Raw genomic sequence first — 19,359 nt, 5'->3', positions numbered from 1 at the left:
CTGTGCTTTCTACTGAAAGTATGTCACTTTTACACCATCATGAAGTAAAACAAATCAGGGACCACGTGTATATACCATATTTACTTATTTGTGTGTGATGGACACTTGAGTCGGTTTCACTTTTGGCTACTATGAATAATGCTACTGTGAACATAGGTATGTTTCCTTGAGTTCCTGCACTTAATTTGGGGTATGTGTCCAGTCTGATTGCTTCAACTCAAGGTATATAGTTTTAAATTTTCAAGAAACAGACATTGTTTTTCTTAGTGGCTGCACTATTTTATACTTCCACCAACAGTGCAGAGTAGTTCCAATTTTACACATCCTTTCTAAATTTATTTATTTATTGTTTTTGTTTTTGAAGGTGCTACTCACCATTCTAATGAGGGCGGGTGGTATCTCACTGCTGTTTTGATTTGCCTTTCTCTAGTAGTTAATGATGTTTTAGAGAATCTTTTCATGTGTTTATCACCCCTTTTTATGTCTTCTTTAGAAAATGTCTTTTCAGATACTTTGCCCAGTTTTCAGATGGATTGTTTTTCTGTTGGCTTATAGAAGTTCTTTATGTAATTGATGCAGTCTTAATACACTGCTCAGGCTGGCCTTAAACTCATTAAGCTCAGGCTATCCTCCTGCCTCTTACTTGAGTAACTGGGAAACTGTTCCTGGTCTTGTATTCTTAATAGTAACTCTTTAACAAATATATAATTTGCAAATATTTTCTCTTATTCTGAGGGTTTTTCGTTGTGTTGGTTTTGTCCTTTGGTGATCAGAGGTTTTAAATTTTAATATAGTCTAATTTATCTGTTTTTTTTTTCTTTTGTTGCTTGTGCTTTTTGTATTATATCCAAGAAATCATTGCCAAATCTAAGAACATAAAGCTTTTCTCTGTTTTCTTCAAAGGGTTTTATAATTATAGCCTTTGATCCTTTATTTTTGGGGTGGTGCTGAAGATTGAACCAAGGCCTTGTAATCTAGCACTGAGCTTCCTCCCTAGCCCTATTTGATCCAATTTGAGTTAATTTTGCATATGGCACAAGGTAAGTTTCTTAATCTGTTCATGATGCTATAACTAAATGCCTTAGACTGAACAATTTGTAATAATAGAAATATATTTCTCACAGCTATAAAGGCTAGAAAGTCTAAGATCTAGGTGTTGGCAGGTTCAGTGTCTAGTGAAGGCTGGTCTCTGCTTTATAAAATGGCACCTTGAATCTTGTGTCTCATGTGGCACAATGTGGGAGTTGGAAGGACAAAAAGCAGCAAGCATTATGTGAAGCTCCTCTTATGAGGGCTTTAATCCTGTTCAAGGGAGAGTGCCCTCATGACCCAAAGTCCCCATCTCTTAATACTGTTGCACTGGAGATTGAGTTTCAGCATGAAATTTGAAGGGGCACAAACATTCAAACCATAGCATTAAGGACCCCTCTCATTCTTTTGCATGTTGATATCAAGTTTTCTAAACATCATGATTTATGTTTTTAGAAGACAGCGCCGTATAGGGTAAGAGTGGAAGCAGACAAATCAATAAAGGTAGTAAGGAAATAGTATAGGCAACAGTTATGGTACCTTAGAAAGATGTGGTAGTAATGGTGACAGAAATAGATACATGATATGTTTAAGAGTTAAAGTGGCAGAGCTTGCTTTCATTAATTGTATTTGGAGGTAAGGGAATGAGAGTATCAAGAATTATTCCTAGGGTTTACTTGAGTGGACTCAAGTGCTATTTATTGTGCCAGAAAAAAAAAGAGGTATTGATTAAGAGAGAAGAATTATCTGCATTGGAAAGGGAAAAATCAAGAAATATTAATTCTGAAATATCAATTGGGTATGCAAATGGATTTTTGTTGTGTAATTGGTTACATGAGTTAGAAACACAGGGACCAAGCCATTGGGTTAGAGATATAAACTTAGGAATGAGTAGCACATGTGGGTGAGATTTAAGGTCACAAGACTAGATGAGATAATGTGGATAGAGGAAAGAGCATAGAATTGAGTCCAGGATTACTACAAAATTTCTAGGTAGTGCAAAGATGGAGGACTTAGCAAAGCAAAGAGTGAAGTATCTGCTGTCTTTTTTTTTTTTTTTAATCACATTTTGAATTTGAAAACAGACTTACACAAACTACTATACTGGATAAATGTTTATGAAAAACAAGTAAAGGTGTGTTCAGTGCCTGGAGTACTGATTTCTTCCAGACCAGTGACCAAGTAAAATAGAACAACAGGAAAATAGGAAGTTTACCTATATTGAACTCTTTTGTAGAGACTCTTTTGCTGATAGTCCAAAAATCAATATGGTGAAGATTTCTGGAGAAGCTTAGTTAAGGTTTTCTGTGGAGGAGGGGGTGTCACTACATTGCCATATAAAGTAAACTCATAGAGGAATAGCAATGCCCTTGTCTTCATTATATTTTGTTTGCTAGAAGCAAGTATCAGATTTTACCTAGACTGAACTAAAGGAGATGGGATCACATGGGGCCATAACTCACCAGAGGTCTAGAATGTAAGTAAATCTTCTCTCCAGTGCTTAGCCTCATCAGTATAGTGTAACGATTGTACAAAGGATGTTTGACTGTGTTTTAAAAGATAGAAGGACAAAAATGTTAAAAGAGCAGTGTAATCATTCAGAAGATTGAATTAGTTATAATGTGGATGAAATCATGAAGCTTTGATTTTTAGGGCATTGGTTGTGAAATAGCATAAATTAAATCTGGAAATATTACAGAGGAAGTATTGTCAGGATTTGCTGATTGCTTTGGAGCTTGAAGGAATATGGTAGAGAAGAGGGAGGAGACTGGGATAATTTTGAGGTTACTTGATTGGGGAATGGGAAGGTGGTGTGCCATTGATTAATCAATTCAATTAATGTTTGAGTGCTGTGAGGCAATATATTGATGTTAAATTCATGATGTGGTTTTAGGCCTCCTGAGGGAACCTAAGAAGCACAAACTAGTATTTCACATCTGCTTTCTTGAAAACCTTGGCTTTCTCTGTAGACTCACAGGAAGTTATTCATTAGCAGGTTTAAAAATTACACTAGAAATATTTTTTATCTAATGCCTAAATGTGTACTGTTTAATAGAATTTGAAAAATGCTGTGATGATGTCACCTCAAAATTATAGTCAAGATATTTTATTAACTTCTAAACTGGCTGGGTATAAAGGAGAAATTATCAGAAATTTACAGTCAGATTATAATAGTGCATGTGAGATTAATAAAGATAAGAAAAAGTGGAAGAAAAGCAGAAAGTCTTTTTATTTTTAAAAGATTTTCTCTTTTTCTAAAGTTTTTTTAAAAAGATTTTCGCTTTTTCTAAAGTTTTACAAAAAGCAAAAATATTGCTTTTTGTAAAACTTTAGAAAAATATAGAGAGGATTTATGCCTTACTTTCTAGCTAAGTTTTACACACACACACACACACACACACACACACACACACACACACACATATTTTTATGTAAAGGACCGAATAGGAGTCCATGCTTTGTAGGACCTATGATCTCTGTCACAGTTCCTCTCCTTAGTGTAGTATCGTGACTTGAGAACATTGATGGATAATACTTAACAGAATGGTCACGGTTGTATTCTGGTAAAACTTTATTAACAAAAAAGTTTTACTATCAAATTTTGACAAGCCAGATTTTGCCCAAAGGCTATAATATGCTGACCTCTCTTCTAGGTAATTGGCAATTTGGTGTATTTTTTTTTCATATTTTCCTAAGACCCATAAATGATATTTTCAAGTTTCCTTTTCCTTCGTATGTATCTTATAGCATTTTTTTGTTGAAATTTATAAGAATCTGTCATTATATAATTCTCTATTTTGTTTCTTTAAATTTTTCACTTTTACAAAAATGTTATTGTGAAATTCCCTTATATACTGTATCTTTCTACACTGTGGGGATATGTTCATATAGTATGTTATCCAATTGCTTTGGATCCAAGTCTGTATTTATTTTATTTATATTTTTGCTGCAAACTTTGGTACAAAGTGAAGCAAGTGACCTATGGAGAGGTTCATGCCATTGTTGATGACTGTTGGGTCTCACAGACATGTACATTTTCTAGTGCCATTTTAGCCATTCTCCTGCTATTTAGTTGTAAAAATAATCCTGATCCTACCCATCCTACCTTTCCAATTCCTTTAAAAGAAGGGAGTTTAGAAGACCTATACATAGCAAATACGTTCCGGAAGCCTTCTGTTTATATAAAATGAATCATATTTTTGTAATTAAATGGTGTTATGAAAGTACTCATCAAAATGCATCATCTATTTATATCTCCAAAATACTGTATTGAAGGGTTTAGTTCTGTGTGATCCATCTTACTTGTTATATAGAAAGCTATTAAGTATTACCAGAGCTAACCATCTCTGTTTCTTGATTTCTAATACTGAAGGTTTATTTCTTAAATTTTATCTGGTTTATTTCTTATGATTTTTTTTTTTTTTTGCTACTGGAGTCGGAGTTCAGGGGTGCTTTATCCCTAAGCTACATCCCCAGCCCTTTTTATTTTCCATTTTCAGAGTTTTGCTAATTTGCTAAGTCTGGCCTCAAGCTTGTGGTCCTTTTGCCTCAGCCTTCTGATTTGCTGGGATCACAGGCACGTACTGCTTCACCCAGCAAATTTTTAAATCTTTATATAAGGCAATTCATACAGTAATTATTTATTGGTTCTTTTTTATTCATATATAGTATTATATTAATATTTCTCCATTTACAAAATCCATTTTATTCTTAACCAACATTTGGGTAGTTGCTAATATTTGGCTATAATAAATAATTTTTGTGAAAATTTTATTCATTATTGTTATTTGAAGAGTGCATGTCACTTCACATTTGTCAATACTTGATAATCTCAATTTTTTTCACATAGGCATTTTTATGGGGTCTAGTATATCTTATGGCTTCAATTTATATTTCTCTAATGAATAGTAATAGTGAGCACCTTTCCATGAAGTTATTCACCATTTGGAAATCTTTTTTGAAATGCTTATTTTGTATTTTCCCCATTTTTAAAAATTATGATCATTGCCTTTTCTTTATTTTTAAGAGGTATATATTTAAGATATAGTTTCTTGTTGGATATTATTATTCCATGTATATTCTTCATTTCTGATATTTTCCTTTTAATTATCCTAATGATGGGTTTTGTAAATATATTATCAGTTTAAATATATTTCAGTTTATCATTATTTTTCTTTGTAGTGTGTGTATTTTTATTTTGTTTAATAAATCTTTAATGAAATCTTGAAGCGGCTTTCTTAGGTAAGTTTCTGGGATTGCTTAGGACTTATCCATAATTCATTTGAAATTGATTTGTTTGTATCATTTGAGATAGGTTAGTTTTGTGCACATAAATACCAGGTGGTTGATCCAGGATGAGTTATTGAAGATGACCATCTTCCTGTTGCTTACTACTGAAGTACCTTTGTCATAAATCAGGTGACCATATATATAGGTCTGTCTCTGGTTGTTTTCTTCTGTTCTACTGGTTTGTTCATGTGTCTTTGCTCAAGTTCCACGCTGTCTTAATTAACTGTGTTTTTATAATAAATCCTACTATGTTACAATATAAATTCTGCATTGTTACTATTATCATCCTCCTTAATCCCTTTCTTTCAAGATGTCTCAGCTTTTTATTTTCATATAATTTTTAGAATCAACTCATCAAATTTCGTAATAAAGGAATTTTGATTGAAATTCATTACCTATAGATCACTTAGTGGATAATTGATATCTTTACAATATTGAGTCATTCCCTTTAATGAACATGTGTTCTTTAATTTTTCACAACTCTCTTTTTGTTTTATATATATAATTGTAGCACCCTTTTAAGGTAGCTTTCATACATATTTGGTTGCTTTTCAGTGCTTTTCAAAATAGTACTTATGTTATTTTACTTATTGGTAACAACAGAATCTAGTTGATATACTTACTTTAGGGACATTTCTTAAGTTATTTATTAATTTTAATTGTTTACATATTCTATTGGATTTTATTAGTTTTTCAAAGAACTAATTTTTATCTTCTAACTTTCCAAGTAATCAATTTCTGCTCTCATTTTTGTTATTTTACTTTCAGTTTATTTTCATTTGCTGTTTATTTATTATTTCTTCAGTTAGTTAGATAATTTATATTGGGAGTTTTTGCCTTTTTTTAAATGTATTTATTCAGGGTATATAGGTTTAGCTGTGGTCAACCACATAAGTGTGGGAGCAGAACTTTCCACCCTCGTGTTGTTGACTGTATTCAGTTCCTTCCTGGTAGTCACAGTTCCTTGTTGGCTATTGTTTGGGGGCTTGACCTCCTCACCTTGTGAACCACTCATTAGGATACCCATAGCACTGGTAGCTATCTTAAGCTGAGTCATCAGGAGAGAAAGTCAAGAAATTCAGCTAGCACCTGGCGGTTACTCTGTAGTATTCATTGAAGAATGGTATCATCCATTCACTGTTTTCAGATGTTCTTGCTAAAAAGACAAACAACTCCTTTCCACATGCAAAGGAAGGGATTATATTTGGCTTTGGCTACTGGGAGGTTTGGAATATTGGTCACTGTTTTAGAGCCTCTTTGCTTGGAGTATTTTGTATGCTCTTATTTCTTTCCAGTTTTATTCTGCTATATCAAAAGACATACTCTGTGTGTTACAGATCACTTTGTAGCCTCACATTTTGCCTGCTTTTATGTATGTTTTGGGTTTATCTGAAAATAGTTTATTATTCACTTTTGGATGTTGTGTTCTACATGTATATATCAATCAGATCAGGTGTGTTACTGTGCTGTTAAAATATTCTGTAGCTTTCGGTTTGGACTTGCAGCTCAGTGGTAGAGCACTTGCTTATCATGTGTGAAGCACTGGGTTCAATAATCAGCATCACATAAAATAAATAAATAAAATGAAGGTGTTGTGTCAATCTACAAAAAAAGGCTATGAAAATATTCTGTAGCTTTATATTTTCAATAATTAGTTGTATGCCCTAATATTGGGGAAAAATGTAAATTTAGTATCTCAAAATTCTAAATTTCTGTCTCTGGTTCAATTTATCCTTTTATCATTTGGAATTTGATGTCTTTATTTCCAAGTTTTTTTCCCTAAAGCCCACTTTTCTCGCATTACTAAATATACATTAGCTTTCTTTTGTTGTCTAATTATTCATCTTTTCTAAAATTTTACTTTCAGTGTTTGTGCAAATTTATGAAATTTTGTCACTTATAAGCAGCATATATTTTTTAAAAATCTAAATGACAATAATTCTATTATGAAATGTTTACTTGTTATATGTATTGGGTAAAATGCATCCTCTCATTATGTTCTTCATATTCTACCTTTTGTGTATTCCTTTCTTTTTCTCTTCTTTTTTCCCCCTCCCTCCCTCCTTCCCTTCCTTCCTTCCTTCCTTCCTTCCTTCCTTCCTTCCTTCCTTCCTTCCTTCCTTCCTTCCTTCCTTCCTTCCTTCCTTCTAACTATGGATTTTCTGATGCTCAATTTTTTTTCCATTTGCTTGTTGATTTTCCATTCTTTTAGCTACCTCTAGCAGTTACCTAGAGATGCTAGCATGAATATTAGAGATGTCTTATATGAATCGTCCTTTTTTAAAATATTTTTTAAGTTGTCAGTGAATTTTTTTTCTTTTACTTTATTTGTTTATTTATATGTGGTACTGAGGATCGAACCCAGGGCCTCACACATGCCAGGCAAGTGCTCTACCACTGAACCACAACCCTAGCCCTATGAATTGTCCTTTTTTTTTTTTAGCAATTCATGGATAATCCAAGAAAGTTATAACATTTATTTGGTTTCTCTTGCCTTCTGTTCCATTTTTATGTATTTTAAGATTATGTTTTAATTTTAGTATCATTATAAGTGTTATAAATGTTTGGTATTTGAGATTTGTCAGCATATTTGCCATTTCCATTGCTTCTGTTACTTTTCTTTGAGTGGTATCAGTCTGACATTTTTCTTGTGTAGATTGGCTAGCAGCAAATTCTCTTTCATTTGTTATAAAATGTCCTTATTTTGCTTTTGTTGGTGAGGATAAACTTTTCCTTTACTCTCTTAAGTTCACTGTTTGAGAGGGCTGTGAATTAAATTAACAAAGGACAAGTTCCCAAGAGAAAATCTGACATTTTTTTTTTTAATGCGACTATGTGAGAGTTGACAGAAAAATGTGATTTAAAGAGGTGGTTAGAATTTGTGTCTTATGTGTCATCTTAATAGGGGAAGAGAAGTGGGTGAAGAGTTAGTTACAGGAGGAAAAAAAAAAGAATTTCAGGAAAGAAAAGTGGACCCTTAAGAGAACAGATCAGAGAAATAATAGTTTTAGACAATAACTATTCAGGCAATTATTCCAGTGCAAACTTTCCATCTTCAGTGTTAGGAGCTATTCTTCCCGGGATGTGAAACTCTCTGGGAAGGGATTTATGGCAGTTGAAGTTTTTTGTGTGCCTGTGGTGGGGGAAGCCCAGGCTTTTGGCCAGATAAGAGGAATTAATAAGAAGAATCTTTACTATGTTATGTGCTGGATCATTTCCCTTTCATTATTGGAAGATTGTTTGAGTTTGGAATTCTTAGCTGCTGTTTTCATTTAACATCTTGCAGAGGTCATTGCTTATTGTTGCTTTTTTAAAAATTTTATTTATTTATTCTAATTTTTTTATATATGACAGCAGAATGCATTTCAACTCATAGTACACATATAGAGCACAATTTTTCATGTCTCTGGTTGTCCACAAACTAGAGTCACACCGTTCATGTCTTCATACATGTACTTAGGGAAATGATGTCCATCCCATTCCACCATTTTTCATACTGCCCCTTTCCCTCCCTCCCCTTTGCCCTATCTAAAGTGAGGCTCCATATATTTTTGACAGAGAAAGTAATACATGTTTTAGGATCACAGGTCGTTTTGCAATTCATTTGGAATAGAGGCTTGTGAAATGCCAGAAGCCAGGATCATACCTGATGCTGCCCTCTCCCTAGTTTGGGACTGTTCATGCCGGTGCAGAATGAATGATAAATTTATGAGCCAACCCTTTCTAAACCCACTTTCTCTGGTTGAAATTTTTTTTTTTAATTTTTTTATTGGTTGTTCAAAACCTTACAAAGCTCATGACAATATCATCTTTCATACATTTGATTCAAGTGAGTTATGAACTCCCATTTTTACCCCAAATACAAATTGCAGAATCACATCAGTTACACATTCACATTTTTACATAATGCCATACTAGTGACTGTTGTATTCTGCCGCCTTTCCTATCAACTACCATCCCCCCTCTCCTCCCTTCCCATCTTCCCTCTCTACCTCATCTGTTGTTGTTCAGTTCTCTCCCTTGTTCCCCCCCCTTTCCCCTCACAACCTCTTATATGTGATTTCGTATAACTTTGAGGGTTTCCTTCCGTTTCCATGCTATTTTTCGTCTCTCTCCCTTTCCCTCCCACCACTCGTCTCTGTTTAATGTTAATCTTTTCCTCATGCTCTTCCTCCCTGCTCAGTTCTTAGTTGCTCTCCTTAAATCAAAGAAGACATTTGGCATTTGTTTTTTAAGGATTGGCTAGTTTCACTTAGCATAATCTGTTCTAATGCCATCCATTTCCCTGAAAATTCCATGATTTTGTCGTTTTTTAGTGCTGCATAATACTCCATTGTGTATAAATGCCACATTTTTTTATCCATTTATCTATTGAAGGGCATCTAGGTTGGTTCCACAGTCTAGCTATTGTGAATTGTGCTGCTATGATCATTGATGTGGCAGTATCCTTTTAAGGTCCTCAGGGAATAGTCCGAGAAGGGCCATAACTGGGTCAAATGGTGGTTCCATTCCCAGTTTTCCAAGGAATCTCCATAATGCTTTCTATATTGGCCGCACCAATTTGCAGTCCCACCAGCAATGTACAAGTGTACCCTTTTCCCTACATCCTCGCCAGCACTTATTGTTGTTTGACTTAATAATGGCTGCCAATCTTACTGGAGTGAGATGGTATCTTAGGGTGGTTTTGATTTGCATTTCTCTGACTGCTAGCGATGGTGAGAATTTTTTCATGTACTTATTGATTGATTGTATGTCCTCCTCTGAGAAGTGTCTGTTCAGGTCCTTGGCCCATTTGTTGATTGGGTTATTTGTTATCTTATTGTTTAGTTTTTTGAGTTCTTTGTATATTCTGGAAATTAGGGCTCTATCTGATGTGTGAGGAGTAAAGATTTGTTCCCAGGATGTTGGCTCCCTATTCACTTCTCTTATTGTTTCTCTTGCTGAGAAAAAACTTTTTAGTTTAAGTAAGTCCCATTTGTTTATTCTTGTTATTAACTCTTGTGCTATGGGTGTCCTATTAAGGAATTTGGAGCCTGACCCCACAATATGTAGATCAGAGCCAACTTTTTCTTTTATCAGACGCAGAGTCTCTGATTTTATATCGAGCTCTTTGATCCATTTTGAGTTAACTTTTGAGCATGGCGAGAGATAGGGGTTCAGCTTCATTTTGTTGCATATGGATTTCCAGTTTTCCCAGCACCATTTGTTGAAGATGCTGTCCTTCCTCCATTGCATGCTTTTAGCCCCTTTATCAAATATAAGAAAGTTGTAATTTTATGGATTGGTCTCTGTGTCCTCTATTCTGTACCATTGGTCCACCCGCCTGTTTTGGTACCAGTACCATGCTGTTTTTGTTACTATTGCTCTGTAGTACAGTTTGAAATCTGGTATCGCTATACCTCCAGATTCACACTTCCTGCTTAGAATTGCTTTTGCTATTCTGGGTCTTTTGTTTTTCCATATGAATTTCATGATTGCTTTATCTATTTCTACAAGAAATGTCATTGGGATTTTGATTGGCATTGAATTAAAACTGTAGAGAACTTTGGGTAATATCGCCATTTTGATGATGTTAGTTCTGCCTATCCATGAACAGGGTATATTTTTCCATCTTCTAAGGTCTTCTTCTATCTCTCTGTTTAGGGTTCTGTAGTTTTCATTGTATAAATCTTTCACCTCTTTTGTTAGGTTGATTCCCAAGTATTTTATTTTTTTTGAGGATATTGTGAATGGAGTGGTTGTCCTCATTTCCATTTCAGAGGATTTGTTGCTGATATACAGAAATGCCTTTGATTCATGTGTGTTGATTTTATATCCTGCCACTTTGCTGAATTCATTTATTAGCTCTAATAGTTTCTTTGTAGACGCTTTTGGGTCTGCTAGGAATAGAATCATGTCATCTGCAAATAGTGATAATTTAAGTTCTTCTTTTCCTATTTTTATGCTTTTAATTTCTTTCGTCTAATTGCTCTGACTAGTATTTCAAGAACTAAATTGAATAGAAGTGGTGAGAGAGGGCATCCCTGCCTAGTTCCAGATTTTAGAGGGAATGCCTTCAGTTTTTCTCCATTTAGAATGATGCTAGCCTGAGGCTAAGCATATATAGCTTTTACAATGTTGAGGTAAGTTCCTGTTATCCCTAGTTTTTCTAGTGTTTTGAACATAAAGGGATGCTGTACTTTGTCGAATGCTTTTTCTGCATCTATTGAGATGATCATATGGTTCTTATCTCTAAGTTTATTGATGTGGCGAATAACATTTATTGATTTCCGTATATTGAACCAGCCTTGCATCCCAGGGATGAATCCTACTTGATCATGGTGCACAATTTTTTTGATATGCTTTTGTATTCAATCCTCCAGGATTTTATTGAGAATTTTTGCATCTAAGTTTATTAGAGATATTGGTCTGTAGTTTTCTTTCTTTGAAGTGTCTTTGTCTGGTTTTGGGATCAGGGTGATGTTGGCCTCATAGAATGAATTTGGAAGAGCTCCTTCTTTTTCTATTTCTTGAAATAGCTTGAAAAGTATTGATATTAATTCTTCTTTGAAGTTTTTGTAAAACTCCACTGTATATCCATCCAGCCCAGGGCTTTTCTTGGTTGGTAGTCTTTTGATTGCTTTTTCTGAGGGCAAGAAGATGTCTTTTCCTCTTCTACTTACCTCTTCCCCTTTGCTGGTTTTGTGATTTTTTTCCTTTGGTGATTTTACTATTATATACCCAAGTCTTTTTCTGTCTAACTTGTGATTTATAGTATTCCATCAACATATAGTCCAGTGTTTTTTCCTGTTTTGGAATAATTGTGGCTATCATCTCTTCAAATAATTTTTTTTAGTTATATATCTACTATCTTTCTTGTATTCCAGATATGTTAGACCTTTTTAGAGGTATATTTCCTTTATTTGTTTTGTCTAATTTTCATGCCATTTGTCAGCTTAATTATCACTGATTTCACTTTCATTTAATTTTTCTCCTTGGGCTGAGTTTATTAAATTGGCTATTCTTATTTTCATAGGTTTTTTTTTTTTTTGGGTGTGTGTGTGTGTGTGTGTGTGTGTGTGTGTGTGTGTGTGTTTCATTCTCTAGTCTCTGTATGGTATTGTGTGCCCCCAGAGAGGTCTTTCTTTTCATTATGGATTAGGAACTGCATCGATTCAAGGCTGGATTCTTGTAGTCTTTGTGAGACTTTGCTTTATTTTCAGTTTGCCTGTTCCTAGCTTGTAACCCTCTTTAGGTCCTTTGGATACCTGGAGTTTTGCTGTGGCCCTCCTGTGTTGGTACTTTCATTATTTTCTCCCCATACTGAAATTTTTGCTTAGCTTTTTTTTTTTTTTTTTTGCTACCAGTTGATCTAGATAAAAGCCACTGATAAGTTTGTTGAAAGTTTGTTTCAGTGTTTTGAGGCCTGTTCTATTTCTGTTTTTCAAGAGTGTACCTGGAGTTTTGGTGAAAGTTTGGTTAATAATCTTTGAGGACCCTCCACTCTGTTAGGCTATGTACATGCTTTTGTCTCCCTTGCTCTGAGAATTGCTGACAGCTCTGTTTAGCTTCTGTGTTTTTACTTGTGAGCAAACACTTCAGTGAGGAAATTCATGCTGAATGTTTTCTGTGTGCTTTCTTCTCTCGAAATCTTCACTGCTTAAATCTTGACTGCCTTTGTAGCATTGTATTACTCTAACAAGAATACTTGAGGGATCAATTTATAAGGAGATGTATTAGTTATGTGTTTTCACTGCTGCAGCCAAAAGAGTTGACAAGAACAATTTCAGGGGAGGAAAAGTTGATTTGGTTCTCATGGTTTCAGAAGTCTCAGTACATAGATGGCCAGTTCCATTCCTTGAGGCCTGAGGTGAGGCCAAATATTTTTGTTAAAAGTGTGGTGAATGAAAGCAACTCAGGACATGATACCAGGAGTGAGAGAAAGACTAAGCTCAGTTTATAAACTATGTATCCCAAAGCCATTCTCCTAGTGACCCTCCTCTGCAGCCATACCCTACTTGCCTAAAGTTGCCACCCAACTAATCCCTAGTAGCAGATTAATGCAGTGATTAGGGTAAGGCTCTCATAACCCAATCATTTCACCTCCAAGTATTCTTGCATTATCTCGCAAGATTTTGAGGGACATCTAATATCTAAATCATAAGAAGGGGAATGTTTATTTTGACTCATGAGTATAGGAATTTAATTCATGGTTGGTTTTCTAGTTCCTTTTGAGCCATGTAAGGTGGAATATCATGGTGGGAGTATGTGGTGGAAGAAGGTGCTTGCCTCATGGCAGCTGCAAACTGAAAAAAGAGAGGAGGCTAGGGTCCCAATATCTCCTTCAAAGCATGCCCTAACTTCCCCAGGGCCACCATGAAAAAGGTTTGACCACCTTGCAGTGTGCAGTGAGCTGCTAACAGTCTTCAACTTTGGGGATCACTTAACCAATCTATAGCAAGTGGTAACTTTTCATTGCTTTTAAAAATATTAAATAATCACATATAAATCCACTTTAATTTTTAGTTGCTTCTGTTGAATGTGTAGTTTGGTAGAAGATAATTGCTTTTGCTGCAATGATAACCTTTTGCTGTTACATTCTTCAATTGTTTAGCATGAAATAATGTTACCGAATTGTATATAATATCAGAAGAGGAAGTTAGACATTCCTTTCTCTTCAAATATAAAAATGTACCACTTTTGAGACATGGCTAATCATTTATACATCTGTATTTATTTGAGAATATTTATCTCTTATAGGTTGCTTAGCCAAACAATGAAGGATCATCTAGTAAGAGTAGCAAATGAAGCGGAATTTATCCTGAGCAGGCAGAGAGCAGAGGATATTCACAGACATGCGGAATTTGAGGTAGGTTACAACAACATGTCACTGATGTAAAGAAATTATGTTTCGCAATAGTCATTACAGTTGCCTAGGTAAAATGACAATGGTCTAAGTAAATGTGTTATATATTATCCAAAAACTAAGTTTGTGAAAAATTTGCAGATTGTTTTGAGGTGAGAATTACTCATGTGTTTTGCCCTCTCATCTCAACTCCACCTCATCTGCAAATTGGCCAGAGCAGCTTGTTTGGCTGACCCAATTTTAATAACAAAAACGGGATCCTGGCTCTCTTGCTTTTCCAATAAAGAAAATTAGCAAAGGACTTTAGACCTCTCTGGGTAATATTGAGCTAGTTTATCACAAGTGAAAATTTCTGTGGCAAAAATAGTGTCTCCTTTTAGAGAGGAGTTGAACACAGAGATGTATAATTCTCCTACCCTTATGGTTTGAGAACCCTATTGTATATGTAGCCGAGGAGATGAGGGAAAATATAGCTCTCTTCTTGGATCCCCACTGGGAGACCAAGTGCCAGACCATTCTGGAACCACTGCTTATATCATGTATATGTGCAGCAAATATGAGTTTATACCGGAGGTTAATGATTTCATAGCTCTGTAATGTTCCAAACACCTACAGTAAACTAAATTTTGAATTAAAAATTTGATTCGAACATTGCTGTAGAACTCAAAAAAGCAAAGTACTGAATAGGCTATTTCTAACATGTAAAGAGGAGATATATGTTATTATTTTTCTGGTAGTTTACAAAAGATGAAAAGTAGTTCAGCACATTTTATACAACAGCAAAACTTGAAAAATTGTTCTAGAAAAATAAACTCTAGAAGCGTTTCTTTCACTAATAATGTGGGTACAAAATGTTAATTAAAACTGTAGCTAACATAAACTATCAGTGTAATAAGAGAATTACATATTGTGAATTCTGAGAATTTTCCTGAATTTTGAAGATGTTTCTTTTAAAAAAATTATTTATTTATTTATTTTAATTAGTTATATGTGACAGCAGAATGCATTTTGATTCATTGTACACTATTACAGCACAACTTTCCATTTCTCTGGTTGTACATGATGTGGTGTCACACCATATGTGCAGTCATACATGTAGATTAATGATGTTTATCTCATTCTACCATCTTTTCTGCTTCCATGTCCCCTCTTTACCCCTCCCTCCCCTGTGCCCAAAGTTTCTCCATTTTCCCATGCCCCTTCCACCGTCATTATGGATCAGCATCCACAAAATATTCAGACTTTGGTTTTTTGGGATTGCCTTACTCTGCTTAGTGTGATATTTTCTAACTCCATCCATTTACCTGCAGATGTCATAATTTTATTATCTTTTAATGCTGAGTAATATTCCATTGTGTATATATACCACAGTTTCTTTAGCCATTTATCTATTGAAGGGCATCTAGGTTGGTTACACAGTTTAGCTATTATGAATTGAGATGCTGTAAACATTGATGTGCCTGCGTTACTACAGCATGTTGATTTTAAGTCCTTTGGGTACAGATCAAGGAGTGGGGTAGCTGGGTCAAATGGTAGTTCCATTCCAAGGAGTCTCTGTACTGCTTTCCAGATTGGTTGCACCAATTTGCAGTGCCACCAGCAATGTATGAGTGTGTTTTATGCTCCACATCCTCGCCACCATTTATTGTTTGTATTCTTGATAACTGCCATTATGACTGGCATGAGATGAAATCTTAGTTTTGATTTGCATTTCACTAATTACTAGAGATGTTGAACATTTTTTCATATATTTGTTGATCAAACATATATTTTCTTCTGAGAAGTGTCTGTTCAGGTCCTTAACCCATTTATTGATTTTTTAAAAAAATATTTTTTTTTAGTTTTAGATGGACACAGTATCTTTATTTACTTATCTTTATGTGGTGTTGAGGATCAAATACAGGGCTTCACACGTCTAGGTGAGCGCTCTACCACTGGGCCACAACCTCAGCCCTGGGTGGTTTGCTTTTTTGGTGTTAAGATTTTTGATTCTTAGTGCTCTATCTGTCATACAGATGGCAAAAATTGGCTCCCTAAATTAGGCTCTCTCTTCACCTCATTGATTGATTGTTTTGCTGAGAAGATGTTTTATTGTAGGATATCATCAGTCTTTGTGGCACACGCCTGCAATTTCAGTAGTTCAAGAGGCTGAGGCAGGAAGATTTCAGGTTTGAGGCCAGCTTTAGCAACTTAGCAAGACTCTGGCTTATAATAAACAATAAAAAGGGCTAGGATGTAGCTCAGTGGTAAAGTGCCCTTGAGTTCAATCCCTAGTACAAAATAAATAAATAAATAAATTATAGGAGATCTACTTATATATGAACATAGGTAAAAAAGTAATGAATTTTAGCAGCCAGTCCTAAGAAAATTTTCTATGTGTATTCATATGTTCACATTTTTCTAGTTTTGATAATGTAATTTATTTTGTAAGTTTGTTGACTGTTTGAATGATATCCTGGTTGATTTAGTGTTGCAGGCCAATACTTGCAGTGTCTGTAGGCATTGCTTCCTGGTATTTTCCTTGGGTTCAATTTGCTTTTTCTATCTTTTGTCTGAGATTTCTTTGTCTATGAAAATAAATTTCTTAACAGCAGTATGGCTCATTTTAAACATTATTTATCAAATTGTCCTGGAACATGGTTTTATTATAATATGCAGATTCAGATTTTTACTTAATTTTTTGGAAATTTTCCAAAATTATATCTTGAAACATTTTTTCCTTTTTCTTTACTTTGTGATATTAAACTTACATTAGATGTGTGTGTTTTCCTTTCATAGCCATTAGCTTTTTTCTGATTGCTTTACTTGCTTATACTACCTTTTTGTTGTTGTTGAAAAGCTGAGGATTTAATCCAGGGCCTTCCACATGCTAGGCAAGCACTCTACCACCTACCTACATCTTCAGCCCCATGTTCTTTTTATTTCTAGCTTTATTTCTTCTTTATTAATTAAGTTTTGAGTATTTTATTTTGACCTTGATATTTTTAACTTATTTATTAGATCTATAGTTCTTAAGTATTGTTTCTCATTTTGTTTATTTAGAATCAAAAGCTATCTCCTTTTATACTTACTTTATTTTGATTATTTTTAAATCACATTTTTTTTTTACTGTGTTCACCAGAATAAAATAATGATGAGGAAATTTCTTTCATTCTTCAAGCTGTATTTTCTCCTAGAATTCTTTGTCTTTTGTATATAATCTTATAATTTTATTAAAAAATTTATTAGTTCATTTATTTATTGATTGATAAGTATCTGGATAACTACCATGATTTTTCTTTCCATCTCGGTCATATTTAGAATGCTCCATCCTGGAATTCTGTTGGTTTATGCAGAATGTGCAGCAGTCAAATGTCCTGGTAACGTTTTTCCTTCCCACTGTATGTACAGGCTTTTTATCTCTCTGAGCTACAGTTTGCTTTCTGACCAGTAATCTATAAGTGCATCATGAAGAGAGATAAAGCTTAGTTGAGGTGGGAAAAAGGAGGCTTTCTTTGAATACTTGGTTTTCTTCTTGTAAGTTTTGTGAAATGTTTTCTACCAGATTCATTCCATCTTGTTTGTGACTAGACACTTCTAATAGGGCACTGTGTTGAGGCTGAATTATTTTCCCAGTCAGTTCCTATAGTAGTCTGTAGTCCACTTCAGACAGCACAGTCAGCCCTGCCGTTTCACTCCTCATTTCACCAATTTTTACACTGTGGATTTTTCAGTCATTTCTAGTTAGAAGAGGAAAGAGATTATGGTACGTATTCATTTTGTTTCTTCACATATTTAAAGACATTATGAAAGAATCTCAGCATTTGGTGGATTTACCTGTTGCTTTGGGTGGTGGGCGCATGGGTAGGAAGTGAGTCTTGTTCCTCCTTCTGTTCTAGTTCCAGTGTGTTTGCTTCCCCCTTAACATCCTATATTGTTGCTGTTGTTTGATGCTTTATATTATATTCCTTATGTTGTTTCATTATTTTGGGGTTTTCGTTTTTTTGCCTAAAATATTTTTGGTAACTTTGTTTCAGGCATTAAAGAAAGGGGAAAGAATTTGATTGCCATTTCAGCCTGCCATCGTAACTTAGAACCTATTAATGTCCTTCCTAATTAATTACGGAAAAGTTTACTTTGTAGTAACTGTGGGTTGAGAATGTGGTTTCTTCCTTTTATTTGAAGTTTCAGTGATTATTATGGTAGTCATATATGTGATTTTTTTGGTGTGTGTATGGATGAGGAAGAATGAGGAAGGAAAAAACACTTGGAACTGAATGAGGAAAGGTATTTCTTAAGCACTATTATGCAAGAGATTAGACTGATTTGTTCTAAGTAGTATATATGTTTGCAGCTTAGATGAGACATGATGGTGCTAATAGTTGTGAATGTTGAATAAATACTAAGGCTGTGTCAGACAATGTTATGAATAAGTATTAACTAATTTAATCCTTAAAGTAGACCTCTGAGGTAGTACTGTTGCTATTCCTTGTTTTATAAATTTCAAAACAGTCTGAAATAGAAACAACCCAGGTTTGGGAAGTTCAGCTCTTAATCACTAATCTTTGAATTTGGTTCATATTTTATTAGATTTCTACAGAATGTATGAATAGAAGTTAATCCTGGAATATATACTAGGTTTATTTTGAGCATTTAATTCATGCCTTGTCTAGTATACTTTTTCATTCAAATCATTTTTATCATGTGTGAGATTTGCAATATTATATAGTAATATTATAAGGTGTTATAATAAAATTATCTAAGTAAAACTGAAAATATTTCCAAACAAACATTATTACTTATATTTTTAATGAAGGAAACATGTGTGTTCAACCATTCCACATCAGAGTAAATCCCCCCTCTCCTTCCCCAGTACTAGAGATTGAACCCAGAGGCACTTTACCACTGTTCCACAACCTCATCTTTTTTTATTTTGAGACTGGGTCTCACAAAGTTGCTTAGGGACTTACTAAGTTGCTAAGGCTGGCCTTGAACTTGTGATCCTCTTGCCTCATCCTCTGGTTCTGCTGGGATTACATATGTGTGCCACTGTACCCGGCCAGAGTCATTTTCCAGAGAGAAAAATATATACATTTTATATTTAATCCTCTTTTATTTTTATATAAAAGGAATTACCCTTCCTATGTTTATTCAACAGACTTCAATTGATTGAATATGCTCACATTTAACGTATTTCTAAGTATACTGCTCTCAAA

The 19,359-nt window shown here is 34.4% G+C and overlaps 1 protein-coding gene across 4 annotated transcripts in view; it reads left to right on the top strand.

The window, feature by feature from the left end:
• Window positions 1-19,359, top strand: part of Lrba (LPS responsive beige-like anchor protein) — a 683,057-nt gene that overhangs the window by 245,300 nt on the left and 418,398 nt on the right. For all 4 annotated transcript variants that reach the window (XR_013344428.1, XM_026384651.2, XM_077803581.1 and 1 more), the window contains exon 36: window positions 14,059-14,167. Coding sequence is in view for 3 of the 4 variants with exons in the window: in XM_026384651.2 (XP_026240436.2) it covers window positions 14,059-14,167 (109 nt within the window). In the remaining variant the exon portion in view is untranslated. The remainder of the gene's footprint in view (window positions 1-14,058; window positions 14,168-19,359) is intronic.

This window comes from Urocitellus parryii, chromosome 10 (assembly GCF_045843805.1).
Source record: "Urocitellus parryii isolate mUroPar1 chromosome 10, mUroPar1.hap1, whole genome shotgun sequence".
Lineage (NCBI taxonomy): Eukaryota > Metazoa > Chordata > Mammalia > Rodentia > Sciuridae > Urocitellus > Urocitellus parryii.
Note: the sequence above shows the minus strand (reverse complement) of the source record. Positions and strands in the feature narration are given on the sequence as shown.